This window comes from Leuresthes tenuis, unplaced genomic scaffold, assembly GCF_036924035.1.
Source record: "Leuresthes tenuis unplaced genomic scaffold, fLeuTen1.0.hap1 SCAF_16, whole genome shotgun sequence".
In the NCBI taxonomy this organism is placed as follows: Eukaryota; Metazoa; Chordata; class Actinopteri; order Atheriniformes; family Atherinopsidae; genus Leuresthes; species Leuresthes tenuis.
This window is the reverse complement of record NW_027325370.1, coordinates 18,945,894-18,962,758: the sequence shown is the minus strand read 5'-3', so window position 1 is coordinate 18,962,758 and position 16,865 is coordinate 18,945,894. Positions and strand designations below refer to the sequence as shown.

Sequence of the window (16,865 nt, the reverse complement as noted above, 5' to 3'; positions counted from 1 at the left end):
CATGGTTGTGACACTTAAAAATGTATCGGAAGGGAAAATGTATTCTTGATGGCTTCTCTGGATATTTAATAATTTTATTACACTGTGCGTGTTCTACATAGTTGAATAAAATCTTGGATGCAGGATTTTACTGTCTGAATAGTACGTGTTAAACTGACTAAGTAGAAACTACCGCCAATCTAGCCAAGCCTATCGTGGATTTGTTTTGAAAGATAGCAGACCGGAAGTTATGGAGCACTCTTTTTAGCTTTGAGCTCTGTGATTGCGTTTCATTCACGCCATGGCAAGCCGAAAAACTCCACTACCAAACCGAGAAAGTCGGGACAAATACTCTGTGCTTTTGCCTACCTACAACGAAAGGGAAAACCTCCCTCTGATAGTGTGGCTTTTGGTTAAATATTTCGGGGAAAGGTGAGTTCCAGCAAGCTCGCAAAGCCGCTCGGATGCTAAAAGCTAATGTTAACGTCTGTCAGTGATGAGCTGTCAGTTGAGCTAACAAATGTCGGCTGCTCGGCTCTGTGTTCCTAACTTAGAAGATTGCGTTTTTAAGCTTAAGTAGCTTGCTGTAACTCTTCTCTGTTTGTACCTGTGTTTCGTGTGTGTTTGACATGACTAAATGGCCGTGACAAAGGCTCCTTCTTCTGTTTAATTTGTTGAATTTACAGTGGCTACAACTATGAGATCATAGTGATAGACGACGGAAGCCCAGATGGAACACTTGAAGTGGCAGAGCAGTTGCAGAAAATTTATGGAGGGGACAAAATAGTAAGTTAAGAATCAATACTAATGAATATGTTACTTTGAGGAGCACAAAATACTAAAATGGTGAACATATCAAGTTAAAGTGCATAAAGGTACAAGATTTTAAGATAAAGTACCCCTATTTTCATTATATTTTGCTTCCAAGCAAGTAGATATTTTGATCCACTTTTAAAGCGGCCTTGAGCAATAGTACTCCGGGTTTTCTTGGAAGTCTTTCATTTTTTTGTCTTTGGACACTGGCTGCTTTTTAAAAAAACATTCTTAATCCAGTACATGTATATGAGCATTTTCAGAAAATGTATATTTTGTTTGTTTGTTAAGCCACTAATTGCTTAAAAACATTTTTAAAAAAGATGCCTAACTCAAGAAACCAGTGTTGTGTCAACACATTAATTTTAATTGTATGTTTAGGCAATTTGTTACTAACAGATGGTCACAAAAAACATTTGTTCCCATTTCTTTAGTTACATCTACAAATGATACAAAATATACCGCAGTTTGACAGACAGAAAAATTGTAGTTTTGCACCAACAAGATGATTATTATTTAATCTAATAGCTTCTTTATGCAGCATTTCTATTTACGTATGCGTGTTTCAATAAACCGCTGCCCATATTTCTCATTTTCCTATTAATATATAAAGAAATGAGGACTGGCTCAAGACTTGCATTGTATTGTTTCGACAGTAGAAAATCGGTATATCTAATATCTGCTCAGAATATAAGATCATGTAATCCTTAAATCTTTTGTGTTTCAGCTTCTACGGCCGAGGGCAAAAAAATTAGGCCTAGGTAAGTTGGACTCTGTGTAAATTAGTGTATTAGCTCTATGACCTTCAACAGTTAATGGCGTCATCTTGCTTCCTTTTAAAGGCACTGCCTACATTCACGGCATGAAACACGCGACTGGGAACTTCATCATCATCATGGATGCAGATCTTTCTCATCACGTGAGCTTGTTTACTTTTGTTTCAGAATAACTGCTCTCTCCTAACATGAGATGTAGCTGATCCAGATAAAATTGTTCAACACGAGGGGTCTCTCATTTTTTATGTTAAAAATTTGACCTCTTATATTTTGTATCGTCCTAAAAAAAGAGCCTGAAACCCCCAAAAATGTTCAGATTACGTCTTTTTTTTCTGTATATATATCCTTTCTAAATTGTTACATTTCGCAGATTTTTTTTTTGCACTTTTGCACAGTTTGATATTTAATTCCTTTTTTGTTATTTTTCATTTCAGCCCAAGTTTATCCCTGAATTTATAGAGTAAGTGTTTTTTTTTTTTTTCAGTTCGTGCACAATGAAGCAATTCATGATTGAATTTATATTTTGCTCCAGTGCCACAAGTGATTGTTGAGATCTTCAGTTGTGATTTTATTTTCATTTATCAGGAAGCAGAGGGAGGGCGACTACGACCTTGTGTCTGGTACTCGATACCAAGGCGATGGAGGTGTATACGGCTGGGACCTGCGTAGGAAACTAATCAGGTAACAGCTAGTCAACGGTGCTTTGTAAGATCTCATGTTCCTGGTTGTTAAGTAGCTGAGTTTTAATTTTCTTTTCTGGCTCTTCTTGTTTTCAGCCGGGGGGCCAACTTTTTGACTCAAGTGTTGTTGAGACCAGGCGCTTCAGACCTCACGGGCAGCTTCAGGTAAGCGGTGCAAGTGTTGGGGATTACTGATATCAAGACAGATGTGTTTTCTCACACTTTTTTTTATCTCAGGTTGTACAAGAAAAAGGTGTTGGAGAGTCTAATGGAGCGGTGCGTGTCCAAAGGGTACGTTTTTCAGATGGAGATGATCGTCCGAGCCAGACAGCTCAACTACACGATAGGAGAGGTGAGGTCCTAATTTTCACAGCTGACGGTGTTGTTGAAAGCTCTGTGTTTGACATCGCTCAGAGGTGTGAAAACGTCCCTGAAATAAGGGTAAAACTGAAGGGTTTAACTTGATTTAAACCAGAGAGCCAAAAGGGCAGTTATATAGATTTTCCACATCAAAACTTTATTGGAGGAGGTCTGCCTTTAAAACCACACATCTGTCACACCTGGTCTACTTTAAGAAGTAGTTGTTTTAAATCTCAGTTAGATTTTTCAGATACCATATTCCAAAAGAAGAGTTTCAGAGCTTTTTCTACATCCAGACCACATCATTAGGGGTCTTAGAAGACATTATGTTACACTTACCAAGTGTACACCTGAAGACGGTTAATGCAGCTTCACATTTTTGAAGATGTTCTGCTTTAATAATGGCTTGTTTTGCCTTACCCTCTAAAAAAAACAACTATCTCTTCCTCCAAACCACAGGTACCCATTTCATTTGTGGATCGAGTTTATGGAGAATCCAAGCTGGGAGGGAATGAGATCTTGTCATTTGTGAAAGGATTACTCACACTCTTCGCCACGACGTGATCAGCGACGTGCTCCGTGTGAAAATCCCGCAGTCTTGGAGTATCTCTGTCAGTCTTCAAGTCAATGTCTTTGATACAGAAGTTATGCCAGAATAGTAATCAGGGGAGGGGAAAACAGCTCCACCTCCCTATGGTCAGGAAATGACAATGAAGACGTCTCCCCCTGTTAGAGGTAAAAATCATGTATAATAATTCCCACTCATTAGCCTTCCAGAATAGTGAAGAAACAAGTGCTCAGTAAGGGCTTTACAATCCCAATTTCCTGCTTGATCGGTTGCAGGCTAAGCACAGTGATCATTCCCAGCCCAGACAGCTTACTGAACTCTGCTTTAAGAAGGTTTGTCAGATGGGTTTAAGTTCACGTTCAAGTGCGGCTTGTTGTTGTTTATATAAAATTAAACAGCTTGTATTGCTGGCTCTGCTTTATCTTTGTTTGTTTTTTTTTAAATCCATAAACCAATTGAAACTTGAAACGAGTGCAGAAGGGATGTTGATACACTCAAAGATTTTAACCTTGTAGAGCTTTTAGTATAAACCTTTTAGTACGCCTCTCATACACAAAGTGGTGAAATGGGCTCCATTTTTATTCTCTCCATCACACACTGGCACAGGTCTGTTGTCAATGGATAACCTGCTCCACAAAACTCATTTAAAACAAAGACATTTAACATCCGTTCAGAATGCTAGTTATAAGAAAGGCAGGATAAGCAGGCAAGGAACTGCTTGGATCCCAGACCTCCCAACAAACTGCCAGGCTTTGTGGGTTTTGAAAGTTTAAGCATCTTGAAAGCTTTAACTGACAAACAAGCAGCTGGTTAATTGTGTAATGTTGAGTTTGGCTTGAGGGGTCCTTTTCAAACTGTTTGACACTTAAATAGATATAACGGCACATAGTGATCCATATAATCACAACACAGAAACTACCAGGCCTCAGTCGGAGGAAGAATTACCCAAGTTATAGGTTAACTTTTACCATCACTAACCATGTGAATGCAGATTAGCGTTGGAATACAGACTTTTGGAGCTGCTGTCTCCTGGCACAGTAAGTAGAAAGTAGTCCCGGTCGCTTTGGTGGAATTGGGCAGTTAGCCGCACTGCAGATTACAGCGCCACCTAGCGTAGGTTCAACGTCCAGCTGAGTGCTGAGGCACTGTGTACATCCGACTCCGCAGGGGAGGGGAGAGACGCCAGATGTAGCCAGACCGCGCATGCGCCTGAAATCTAAAAGCCCACCACAGAAGGACGCCCGCTGTCGGGCAGTCCCCGTAACTACTCCGCCGGATTGTTTACTCCACAGGTTCAGAGACACAAAAGGAAGCCCGCTGCAGACTGACGGACGACAAATGTACTTTTTTCTCAACTTACATTCGCTTAATTGGTCCAACTGATTGACAAATCAATCAAGAGTTTTAATGAGGCGAGTTTAAGAGGAGCTCACAATGAGATTATTTATGCTAATAAAGTCGATGTCACTTCCGCCCCTTTTATTTGCGCCATTTTGGATAGGGCAGTTTCCAGGCTGGATGTGTATTGTCTGTCAGAGGAGAATGGGCAAAGCGATATCCGCTGCCAGTAATTATAGGCAGAGTTAAGGTAATTTATCTCCAAGAGTAGGTGTGCCGGTAGTTGCTCCTAACAGCAGAACATGTGTACCTCCTCAACAGTCCAGGGAATGAGGGTTTTAATTTGATGAATCTTGGACGTTCTGTTCCCGTTCGCCGATCAGAGGGAAGAAGATAGCCCTTGTCGGTGAGGGACAGTCGGGTTTGGAGGGTTAGACCGACGGTCTACTTTACTCGCTCGTTGCATGCAGAGCACCTGAGAAGAAATTTGCGAGACATCTAAGCAAGTGAAAGTGTCTACACGTCGCCTCAGTTGTCCTGAGGTGACACATCTCACACGGACGGGAGCACTGGATGTGAAAGCAGGTAAACTTTGATGTCATAATACTGGGCATAGCCCTCGGCGTTAGATAGTTTTGCCGTTAACCGTTGCTACCTGCGCTGATGTGATGGGTGGCGGTGATCGACAGCTAAGGTAACTTGGCTGTAGATACGGCTAATATTTCTGAGTAAGGGCTGTCGGCATAACTTGAATATCCAGTGGTTTGTTTAGACGAGTCTGAATTTGATGCTGGCTGATGTACTTTGTGAAGAAGTAAGAACAAAGATGGGAGCGTTAGTTTTGTGCAACCCATGTTGTTGGTGCGAGTTGGCTAGCTTAGCATGCTAACTCAGCGCGGTGTGCCTCCCTGTTCTTTGTCAGTGGCAGCAGCCCTCTGCCAAAGCAATCGATCTGGATCCTGCCAGATGTTGTTCGGTGATTAAATTCACTTACAGTCAGTGCACTATATGATATCCACGTCCATATCTATTGACGATCTTAACTGGCAAGATGTACCTTGATAGCTAATGTCTTAATTATTGGGGAGGCTGGAACTATTAAGAGTGTAGCTATATTAGTGAAAACATAGTTTTATCCTGAGAACACGCGGTCAGTTATTGATTTTGGCAAGTCTTTTATGGAGTCATTTGAATGCAGTAGGTTCAGCCAGGCGACTTCTGGGTTGAGATGCACTCATACCTGGTGTTTGATCCAGGGGGAGGAGTGTCTTTAACATCATCCACACACTGACGGCCTCTCACCTTTCCAGCTAAGGACTACGGACAGGTGTTGAACCCAGTTTTTAAAGCATCTCTAACTTTTTCTACTCTTGCAGTGGATATGGATGTCACCAGAAGCTTCTACCTTTAGGAAACATTTGCACATTGAGGAAGTGCAAACACTAGCAGTGAGAGCATTGCTTATCGTGTCCCGCTGGAGGACAGCGTGAGCATGAGGAAATCTGTGGCTGAAGGTTTGGAGGCCTCTTGTTTTTTTTCTTTTTGCACCACTGTAGAAGGGAAACCTGTTCTCTGCCAGCAGCCCTCAGCAGAGCACAGCCGAGCAGCCTCCTCTTACATTTCCTCCCTCTCCTCTTCCTTCTCTCCCTCCCTTCCCTCCTACTCAGCCTTTCCTTGGCTTTTTTCTCTCTCCCCTCCCCTCTTATCCATCGCCCCCTCTTTCTCTCACCCTTTTCCATTTTCTCTCTCTCCCTCCGCCTTCCTCACCCACCCTCCCTTCCCCTCTCCTCTGAGCCAGTCTGTCCGACCTCCCTGCCTCCCCATCCCATCCCTTCCCCTCCCCCCATTCACTTCCGTCGCTCACTCTGTCCTCTCCCCTTTCCTCTCATCTCTCCCCTCACACTTGCCCGCTTACTCCCCCTCCTCTTCCTCCCAGTTCCCTCACCCCCTCCACCTCATCCTCTCGCACACTCCCCCTCCCCCTTCCCCTTCCCTGATCTCTCTTGCTCCTTCTGTCCCTCCTCTTCCTCCCTTCCAACATCACTCCCTCCACTCCTCTCCTCTCCTCTCCTCCCTCCCATCCCCCTCCACTGCAGACATATTGTAGGGGCTGCTGCTTACTCAATAGGAGGCGCCATTCTGTGATGGTTTTGCAAGGCAGGGAGAAAAGGGGGCAGGCAGAATATATGGAGGCTTACATAATAGAAGTCCTCTTCAGCGCCATCTACAAGTAAGGGAAGGAAGCAGGAAAAAGAGACAGAGAGGGGAAGTGGGCATGGGTGTGTGTCTTTCACTCACTTCAACATTTACATTTTCCCTAAGGTAGGATGGACATACGGGAGGTCAGGTGGACAGGGACGCTGCTGGTGTCCACATCCCCTTTTTTTCTGTTTCTAGAAGGGGAAACAAGCTGAGGTGTTCACAGGAATTGTTTGGCATCATGTTGTTAGTTGTCTGGGTTTCTTTTATGTCATTGTGCATCAGTGACCTTTGACCTTCCTACATGGAGCTTTGATTTGAATAGGTGCATTAGTCCTACTCCATTGGCTCCTGTGACAGTAGACAACTTATCGCCGAAAAACCTATAAATAGTAGTCATAATGTAATTCATGGGGAGGTGGTGGTTTAACTGCAGGTCTATCCCTGCCTCGTTGTTTCTATTGACAACCTTTGCTTTCTGCTCAGTGCTGAAAGAGGAGGTTTACGGTACTTACGTGGATTACATTTTTCAGTTGTCTTAGAATATGAAATCATTTGGTTTTATTTAATGTCTTTCGCTTTAGTATGTGCACATTTTGAAGGCACAACAAACTCCAGTTGTCATAAGCAACAAATCGTGTGCAGCTTTGCAGCTGAAAGCCAGTCACAGTTGGTCACTGAAATTGTGAGAACCACTGCAAAGGCCTCGAGAGCCTTTTTCACACCTGAACAAAGATTTTCTGGAGCGCACACAGACAAATCAGAGTGGATTTTCTCTGCAGTTGCTGCGAACACTTGTGCATCACAGCAAAATATTCTTTGCTTAGAGATCCCCTCTGACAGTTGGAAATGCAAGGGATGGGTGGACGAGGCCCCCTTGCTTTAATTTTTGTGTTCGTATCAATTCAACATATTTCAGTGTATAATCTAAAGCAGCAAGCAAGTGGACTCAGTGACCGTACGAAGATATTACTTTGGAGCTTGCTGAAAAATCACTGCAAGAAATTTACGCCACTCATCTGGAACATCTCTGCAGTGCATGTATATAAACTATTTATGTGCATTTATGAGATTTGCGTGCGTGTGATGGTGACAACCAAAACATGGACCTACTCGGTTAAAAAAAAAAAAAAAGAGGGAGAGAGGGGGGGGAGAAGCTTTATCCTGTTCAGACATTGGTCGAGAGGTGGGCTACAGTCCATTACAGGGCTTACATGGACGGACATTAAAAGCATGCACACTCGCACTCAGCCAATTTAGAAGCACCATTTAATCTAACAGGCATGTTTGCGTGGGAGAGGAAATGCAGACGTTGTTTACACCTGGGATAAAAATGTGTCTCCACATGCATTTCAAGTGACCACTTGTGATTGGATGTCACTTCCCCACTTTACATCCAAATAAACAAAGAGCCTCTGTCATGGAATTTAAGCTGTGGCAGGCAACAAACAGGACATCAGTATCAGGTGTGCTAATCATGCTGCAAAATCCTGCTTTTTATTTGTGGCGAACGCAGTGAAATTATTGTTAAATCGTCTCAGAATCACTTGTCCCGTTTGCTTCAGTGTTTCTTGAAACTTTTCTATATGCTTTTATATCCAGTAGATGCAATGTGAGGGGGAAATAAAAAGCGTGAGATAATTACACCTTTGTGATGCAGAGCTCAGTTTCGGCTAATCTATGCTGACTAAAAACGGGCATAACGAACCCCCTTAAACTAGGCTGATTTTATTCTAAACTTTGTGTAGTCTTTGTGTAGAGGAGCAAAAAAAAAGAAGCAAAGCTTGTAAAACATCCCGTACAGCTTCAGTGTGGGCTTAGCTACCCGATCTCAATGCGCCCTGACTGCGTTTACACCTGAACCTGTGCCGTCCGCTAGTGATCGGGTCAAAGAGGCGTATCCACACATCTGTAAACGGACTCCGCAGAAAGGCCCACGTTGAGGTTGTAAACCAGGACCTTTCTTGCTCTGAGGGGACAGCGCTCATTACTGCACCACCAAGCTGACAAAATAATTTGTATTTATCAAGTGATGACTGAACTCCGTTAGTTGTTTTTGTTGCACCGGACTCATATTGTTCAATCTGGCTTCTTGCGTTGCTTACGGACACTTTCGAAGAGCAGGGCAGAGCCAGTAGTGGTGTTCGTATGAACACATATGCTTTTCTTACAGTGACATGCCAAATGTTTTTTTTTGTCGAAAAATGCTTGTTTTGATCAAAGGGATTTTTTTTCTCTTCTAAATGTGCTTTTCTATATAAATGTGAGCACTTCATCTCCGGTAATGTTTTGCAGAGTAACCAATTTGCCAAAGTGGAGTCTTGTTAGAGATGTGAAAATGACTAGTTGTTTATAACTTGTCTTAATCAATTACGGTAAAACAAATGTTTAAAAGGCAATTACTTTAATAGGAAGGTGAATTTTGCACAACTGGAAAAACCCTTTCAGCACAGCTTTCCCTTTAGCTATTAGAAGCTACTTCAAGTACACAAAATATTTTTTTAAACAGTGTTCAAACCATTTCACGACTCAAGTGTTCAGTTGCCAGACTCTCGTCCGGATTGGAGCCTATACTTGTTGATAGCATGCGGTATCTGTCTTTTTAGGCAGTCAGAATGTTCCAGCTCCCCGTCAATAACCTCAGCAGTCTACGGAAAGCGAGGAAAAATGTCAAGAAGGTCCTCGGAGACATCGGCCTGGAGTTCTGCAGAGATCACCTAGAGGTGAGCACGCTCAGAGTTTGCTGTTAAAGTTATTGTGATGGCCCACTCCACCGTACCCTTGACTTCATGGCTGTACCTTTTTGAAAAGGTCCCAGAGAGTTCCAGATGTGCAGACATGACCTTGGTTGTCTTCATATTCGTAGTAACAGCATCACATTTTGATATCTAGCCTTGGTGATGCATAGCGATGATGCACACTGGAGGGTTTGAGTTTGCTATATGCATGAAGCGAAGACTCTACAGTAGACTCCCTGTTCCTGCAGCATGAATGAAGAGCATGTTTTTTTTTTTTATTTAAATCTTAACTTTGCCTTCGGATAGTGTAGCACACACTGCTTTGTGGTTACCCACACTGACAGCATATTCTCATTATCATTATATCTTGCTTAATGTGGGGGAACGATGCTCCTTGGACTTAATAGCAGCTGCTTTACATAATTCTTCTAAGACTTCTCTGGCTTTCGTTGACGCAAGTGACAAGCAGGGAGGGTTTATTTATTTATTTTTTTATTTTTTTAACAAAAAAACCCCAAAAACTGTTGTTTATTTTTATGGAATTACCCACAAAATATTTGGCAAATTTTAAGATACGTCTCCTTCACTTAGGAGTGAGAACTGTAGAGATGAAGTGACAAAAGCTTTGCAGTATGACCAAAAAATAAAAATAAAAAATCCTCATTTCGGTGTCTGACAAACCAGAGGCATGTGCGGTTTGGATTTTGTTACCAAGTGTCTCCGTCTTTACCAAAGCTTGATTAGATTGTTCATACAGTAACAAGCAAGCAGGCATGGAACGTAGAGGCTGAAATACTAAATATATGTTGTGAATAGATCTGAGTCCAATGGTAACCAGCATTACACGGATAACAAGAACATACTGAAAACCAGTGAAGAATTAAATGAGTTCTAATCAACTTTGGAGATGCAGATGTACATCAGCGTCCACAGAAGCAGCAAGGCAGGGGGGGAGAGGGTCAGTCTGCCGTGGTGCATGCTTGATGCTTATCTGCGGCGATATCTGCGGAGGTAACCATGGATATTTGTTTTATACAACCATGACTTAATCTTAAATTCTTTGTGTATTAGGACTACAAAGACTTCACTCCTCCAGAGGTGTATATTAAGCACACAAGCTGGGAAGATGTCTGCACGTGGGAACCATCGCATACCAAAGTCCAGGTTCGTGCCACACACAAATGTGCACTCCTACATAAATATTCTTTATGTTATGATTGTGAGTTATGCTCACCTTAGATCAGGGGTCGGCAACCCGTGGCTCTTTCATCCTTGTGCTGCGACTCCGCGTGGCTAAGGAAAATAGATTAAAAAGTATCCAATTGAAGTGCATTTTATTTGTTAGGGTTTGTTTTTTTTTTTGCATTTTATTTGTTAGGGTTTTTTTGGGAGGTTTTTTTTTTTTTAATGGTAGTTCTGAATTGGAAGATTATTGTGATCTTGAAATATTAAAATATAATTACATTTTGTATTTTAATTATGTTTCGTCGCTCGAATAAATATGCGTCACACTTGCCCGCCAAAACAATGTGCATTTATTGAGATTTTCAACCTCAGGTAGGCCAAGTATGGAGAAATGTAAGAAAAGAAAAATATCTGAAGAAAATAGAACATTTAATGATGCCTGGGCAGATTAATTTGCATTTACCTCTGATGAGAGTGGCTTACAGTATGCCTAATTTGTGCTGAGAAAGAGACCTTTAACTCGGGGTGTTTTTTTTTCTTCTTTTTTTTTTAAGAGTTCAAAATGTGTTCATTATATCAATACAATTTAATTTTCTCTGTGGCACTTTATGAATTTTGTAAGCAACACAATATAGTTGTTTATACAAAGCGTAAAGGTAAAAAAACATCTTCATTTTAGATGTCAAAAAGTATTTGCGGCTCTCAGTGTTATCTTTTCCGTGGAAACTTTAAAAAAAAAAAAAAAAAAAAAAAAAGTATTATTATTTTTGTTTTTACTGCTAATCAAGTCTTCCCCTCTTTTTGTGTCTCCAGGACTACAGGTCAAAGCCTTTCTGCTGCTCTGGCTGCCTCTTTTCATCCAAGTACTTCTCGGCCTACAAGAGCCACTTCCGCAACGTACACAGCGAGGACTTTGAGAACAACATCCTGCTCAACTGCCCCTACTGCACTTTCAATGGCAACAAAAAGACTCTGGAAACGCACATTAAGCTTTTCCACATGCCTACTAGCACTGCGAGGCAGGGCCCCGGTGGTATGGTGGCCGGAGCCGGCGGGCTCATGATGAAGGACAGCTTGCTTAAGAGGACCGGCGACAGTGTGGAACAGGCGGTGTACTACTGCAAGAAGTGCACCTACAGGGACCCTTTGTACAATGTAGTGCGAAAGCACATATACCGGGAACACTTTCAGCAAGTGGCCCATCCCTACATTGTAAAACCTGGTGACAAAACAAATGCTCAGAATGGTGGCACAGCAGGGAAGACGGAGAGTAATAACACAAACACTGTTAACACTAATCAGATTCACTGCAAGAAGTGTCTGTTTGTTCCCCGAACCTACGAGGCACTTGTTCAGCACGTCATTGAGGACCACGAGAGGATCGGCTACCAGGTCACTGCGATGATCGGGCACACCAGTGTGATAGTCCCTCGACCAAAGCCTATCATCATGTTCCCTCCCAAAACTCAAGGAGACAAGACCATCATTGGGATGGGCCCTAAAGGAGCAGTAATGGCCACTACAAGGTCTCCTGCCTCCCAGCAGCTCAGTCGAGCGGTCATTGCATCAAAGGGCAGCTTCAACTCTCACAGTCTTCTGTCTGGAATGAAACTTGATGCAATAGCATTGAAAGCAGGGGCCACCCAGCCTTTTTCTATGGGTAACCAGCAGGTTAGACTTAGTATGCCAGGGAACGCCCAGGTTTCTGTGCCCCAGCAGTCTCATGCAGCAAAGCAGCTAATTTCCGGTGGCAGCCTGCGGAGCCCACTTGTGGCTGGTGCTTCTTCATCACTCAAATCCAACCCTCTGGGCTCGCGCGTTCAGGCAGCGGCTACCACCGTAGCCGCCGTCACGGCAAAGAAAGGAGGCTCCTCTGTCCTCGGCACATCTTACACCCAGAAGTGGAAAATCTGCACGATCTGCAATGAGCTCTTTCCAGAAAACGTTTACAGTGCTCATTTCGAGAAGGAGCACAAAGCGGAGAAGGTTCCCGCTGTGGCCAATTACATCATGAAGATCCACAACTTCACCAGCAAGTGTCTCTACTGCAACCGCTATCTTCCCAGTGACACACTGTTGAACCACATGTTGATCCACGGTCTGTCGTGCCCACACTGCCGTGCAACGTTCAATGACGTTGAGAAGATGGTGGCCCACATGCGACTGTCGCACCCAGACGAGAAGATGGGTCCCCGCACAGACTCTCCTTTAACGTTTGACCTCACTCTGCAGCAGGGCAATCCCAAAAATGTTCAGCTGATTGTCACCACGTACAACATGAGAGACGCCCCTGAGGAGTCTGTTGCGTTTCATGCTCAGAACAACACCAGCTCCATGGCATCGACGCTGTCTTCCTCTCTATTATCAAGCAAGAGATTAATGCCTCAGCACCCACCTAAAACATATTCAGGATCCCCTGACATCACACCAGTCAAGAGTGCCCCACAGGCATCTGTGCCCTATAAGAGGGATGTAGGCAAAACACTGTGTCCCCTTTGCTTCTCCATCCTAAAGGGCCCTATCTCAGACTCACTGGCCCATCATCTAAGAGAGAGGCACCAGGTGATTCAGACTGTCCACCCTGTAGAAAAGAAACTCACCTACAAGTGTATACACTGCTTGGGGGTTTATACAAGCAACATGACTGCCTCTACAATCACACTACACTTGGTGCACTGTCGAGGTGTAGGAAAGTCTCAGAATGGGCAGGACAGCCGGGCAGCTCATTCTTCTCGGGTCAGCCAGTCTCAGAGCAGCACTCTCAAACGGGCCAGCTTTGATAATTCAGACAATAGTGCACCAAAACGAAGGAGGCCAGGACCCCCAGGGGAAAGGGCCCATCCTCGAGATATCAACGGCCCCTTCACGTTTGTTGAAAATCCTGATGAACCTGTAGTTCTGGCCCTTGACCCCAAAGGACAGGAAAACCAGTCCTACGAGTCCAGGAAGGCTTTTCTGACACAGTATTTCAACCGAGCGCCATATCCAACTCAACGGGAGGTGGAGAAGCTGGCGGCCAGTCTGTGGCTGTGGAAGTCTGACATCTCCAGCCATTTTGTCAATAACCGGAGAAAATGCGTACAAGAATGTGAAACCCAGCAAGCCAGTGTGTTGTTGGGGTTTAGTATGCACGAGCTCAGCAAAATGAGGCACGAGCTGGCATTTGTGGAGGAGGGCGTGTATGAGGGCAGATGTGGCAAACGGCGGACATCAAGGACACATATGGGAGTATCACAGCAGGCTCTCCAAAGACACAAAGAGCTTGTAGCCGCTAATGGTGGAGTGGCTCGGCTAAAAGGGGGAAAGCCAACGAGGAATGTGGAATGTGCAAAAGTAAGGCCATCTGCTCCCAACCCCAGTAGTGCCGGCAGAGACCAAACCAAGACAATCAGCAGCACCTTAGCACAGAAAATGCCTCTAGACCTTTCTGAGCCCATTGCCATTGATTCTGACAGTGATGAGGAAGAGCAGCAGAAGGATAACAAGGAACCAGTGGGAGAGGTTCATCTCCATGGTAACCAGCAGCTTAGTGGAGCTGAGGAAAGAACAGGTGCCAAGATTGTTTCCGATTTAGATGACATGTCTGACGAGGACGATGACGATGAGGACGACGACGAAGAAGATGAGGATGAAGGCGTGCACGCAGAGAACGGCTTTGGAAGCACAGAGGGCTCGGGAAGACCGACCGCGAAAGGAAGAGACCCTCTACCCATCATTATTCCCAAGTTTGTACCGTCATCTGCAAGAAGCGGGAGAGACGGAGCCCAGCTGGGCAAACAGCAAGTGTGACGTCTGAGAGGCGTTAATGATTTGACCCACGGCCGCCTGGCCTGCACCGGTGGGCGCTGCGGTTACACCGGGGGGGTGGAGGCGACGCAAAACAAGCCATCACGTGACGTTCAAAGTCGGGACTGATTGATGCGACGCTTTGTTTTAATGTCTTTTTAAAGCGCGATCGGAGGAGCAAGGACAGTGACGTTACACCAAACAAAGAGGAAATAAAAACTTTTTTGCCTTCTACATTCTTTATTACAAAGCCTCAAGGAGTTATTGACATGGATTTAGCCGCTGAGCTTATCAGCGTGGCTGAAATATTGAGTTGTTTTGAGGTAAAAGCTTTTAAGATGACAAGATGATCCATAATTTTTTCATGTAGTTCTACTGAGATGGGTTATGTAAATTTGTACAGCCTTTTAGACCTGTTTGGACAGATGTTGCTGTACATGTATCATTAAATATTTGCCATTACCTGTGTGTAAGGTAGCCTCTTTGTTCTCCATTTGTAAGCTTAACAATAGGTGTCGCTTTGGTGGCTGGTATTTTCTTGTATGTTTATTTTTTAACAAAAACTAGTATTTTTTTGCAAAATATCTATATATATATATAAATATATATATAAATGTGGTTTTTTTGTTTTTTTTAAAAATCTTGATTAGATTTATATTTTATCTTTTTATTTCTGTTCGTAAGGAATGGCAGCACCAAGCTTTTCTTGCTCTCTGACGGTCTAAAGGAGCATTCCACCAACTGCTCGTTCTGATTGTACTTCACCCGTGTTCCGTTTTCACTCGATGTTTATTTGGCCCACAGGACTGGACAGTAACCACCATAATGGCGTCTGCAGAAGTGAAAAGCTTTTCTTTTTTGTTGTTGTTTCCAAAAAAAAAAAAAAAAAAGATGTGTTCTCTGAATTGTGTGTATTTGTTTTATGTTTTCGGGTTTTTTTTTTTTTTCACCTAAGCATTTATGAACAATGTGCTGTAATTGTGATTCTCACTGAACCAGTGGCAATGCCAATTACTTGGTTCAAATTAAAGAACGGAAGGATTGTGCACAGAAATAATTCTTGGTACATGTAGATGCACAGTAATGATTATAAAAGCTTTCAAAGTGTCTCTTTTTTTTCTGAAGATTTATGAAGATAAGATACTATTTTAGAGCCCGCTTTCTGTGCAATTTCTTTTTAAACTTGCAGTTCAATCCTTACAAATATGTACCTTATGCAGAGTCCGGATTAAATTATCCTTAAGGAATATGGCAGAACTTACTGATAGGTTCTATGTTGGTAAGGTGTAACAGTCCTTGGGTTTGCTTAGAAATAGCTGGATTGCTTCTCAGTCCAGGTTGAAAACTGTAAAGGTTTATGATTGTTCTAATGCACTGTAGTGCTGCAGTTTTCAAGCTGCAGGTCAGGACCTGCCAGGCTCCTTCAGAGAGATCACCAGATATTAGAAGAGACACGCAAAGTTGCTCTTATGGTGCTTTCATTCGCTGCGGCCTAAAGAAGTCCATGGTGGAAATATGTAATGATGAGGTCATGAGTATTCTTTCATTTCTGTAAGTCACCTCTGAAGTGGAGCGCTGCAGTTTTCCCAAATCAATCATCTGAAGTACCTCTGCTGTGAAACTTTACTTTCTTTGGAAATAAACTAAACTTGGCAACTATTTTAGGCATTGGTTGGCAACCTGTTCGAGTCGCGACCCCCTAGAAAAATCAGGTTCCTGGTTATCAACCTCAAACCCAATCAGAGACGGTCTTTATACGGACTTTTAAATAATCGTGAATAAAATGTATCACTGGTACAGATAATTTAATAACTAAAGCATTCCCTGGTCTAAAAGCTGTTTGTTTTCCTGGTTCTTTAACTCAACCATCTACTGACCCTCAGGGGGTCCTGACCCAGCAGGCTGAGAGTCCTGATGTAGGCAAAGAGCGGTCATTCAGAAGTCTGAATCAGTGAGCACGCAATGCTCAACCTTTTTCTGTCCTTGCAGCGAAAAGCAAAGTCTTTGGCACCAAAACACAGGAATCATGACACGTTTATGTATCAAATTTAATTGTCAAAGCATATGGAAACAAGAAGCCACCGCGATGCATAACTTATCATGTTCAGTCTCAACAATTTGCTTAATGCAAACGACAATTTCAGACCAGCAGCTTTAAAAAGTGAATCCTGCACAGTAGTCCGACCACCGAAGTCGGTCGTGTCATTGTGTATTTTTAGATTTTATGACGTTATAAGTTGCAGTTACAATTATTGGCTGTGTGTGATTATTGTTCATCATGCCTCCAGGTATGGCAGGGATCCTTTCCCATAAGTGAACTGAATCTTGATTAACTGAGGGAATTAGTGAGTCGGATCTGAAGTGTCACCAGCAGAAAAACTTGATGAAGTTGTCATTACTTTTTGCTATTAGTATTTTATTTCCTCTTATAGTGAAAAAACAC

General features: G+C 43.1%; 2 protein-coding genes across 3 annotated transcripts; both read left to right on the top strand.

The window, feature by feature from the left end:
* Positions 1-238: 238 nt before the first annotated feature.
* dpm1 (dolichyl-phosphate mannosyltransferase subunit 1, catalytic) lies at positions 239-3,597 on the top strand. The gene is made up of 9 exons (XM_072366664.1): positions 239-411; positions 666-765; positions 1,520-1,553; positions 1,635-1,711; positions 2,003-2,028; positions 2,154-2,249; positions 2,345-2,413; positions 2,486-2,600; positions 3,068-3,597. Exons 1-9 carry the CDS (start codon positions 281-283, stop codon positions 3,170-3,172), a joined length of 753 nt encoding a protein of 250 aa, XP_072222765.1. The 5' UTR covers positions 239-280; the 3' UTR covers positions 3,173-3,597.
* A 1,082-nt stretch (positions 3,598-4,679) lies between these two features.
* adnpb (activity-dependent neuroprotector homeobox b) lies at positions 4,680-15,683 on the top strand. 2 transcript variants are annotated; one of them, XM_072366923.1, is made up of 5 exons: positions 4,680-5,099; positions 5,891-6,028; positions 9,320-9,436; positions 10,523-10,615; positions 11,450-15,683. In XM_072366923.1, exons 3-5 carry the CDS (start codon positions 9,329-9,331, stop codon positions 14,423-14,425), a joined length of 3,177 nt encoding a protein of 1,058 aa, XP_072223024.1. In that variant the 5' UTR covers positions 4,680-5,099; positions 5,891-6,028; positions 9,320-9,328; the 3' UTR covers positions 14,426-15,683. The 2 variants fall into 2 exon arrangements, with proteins under 2 accessions (XP_072223024.1, XP_072223023.1); XM_072366922.1 differs by lacking the exon at positions 5,891-6,028.
* Positions 15,684-16,865: the final 1,182 nt, after the last annotated feature.

What these genes read in the sequence shown, in the direction of transcription:
- adnpb (XM_072366922.1), top strand. Translation starts at nt 9,329, where the DNA reads ATGTTCCAGCTCCCCGTCAATAACCTCAGCAGTCTACGGAAAGCGAGG. An exon ending in TCTGCAGAGATCACCTAGAG is followed by an intron (nt 9,437 to 10,522) that starts GTGAGCACGCTC and finishes TTTGTGTATTAG; the next exon opens with GACTACAAAGACTTCACTCC. An exon ending in CATCGCATACCAAAGTCCAG is followed by an intron (nt 10,616 to 11,449) that starts GTTCGTGCCACA and finishes TTGTGTCTCCAG; the next exon opens with GACTACAGGTCAAAGCCTTT.
- dpm1 (XM_072366664.1), top strand. Translation starts at nt 281, where the DNA reads ATGGCAAGCCGAAAAACTCCACTACCAAACCGAGAAAGTCGGGACAAA. An exon ending in TTTATCCCTGAATTTATAGA is followed by an intron (nt 2,029 to 2,153) that starts GTAAGTGTTTTT and finishes TTCATTTATCAG; the next exon opens with GAAGCAGAGGGAGGGCGACT. An exon ending in CTGCGTAGGAAACTAATCAG is followed by an intron (nt 2,250 to 2,344) that starts GTAACAGCTAGT and finishes TCTTGTTTTCAG; the next exon opens with CCGGGGGGCCAACTTTTTGA.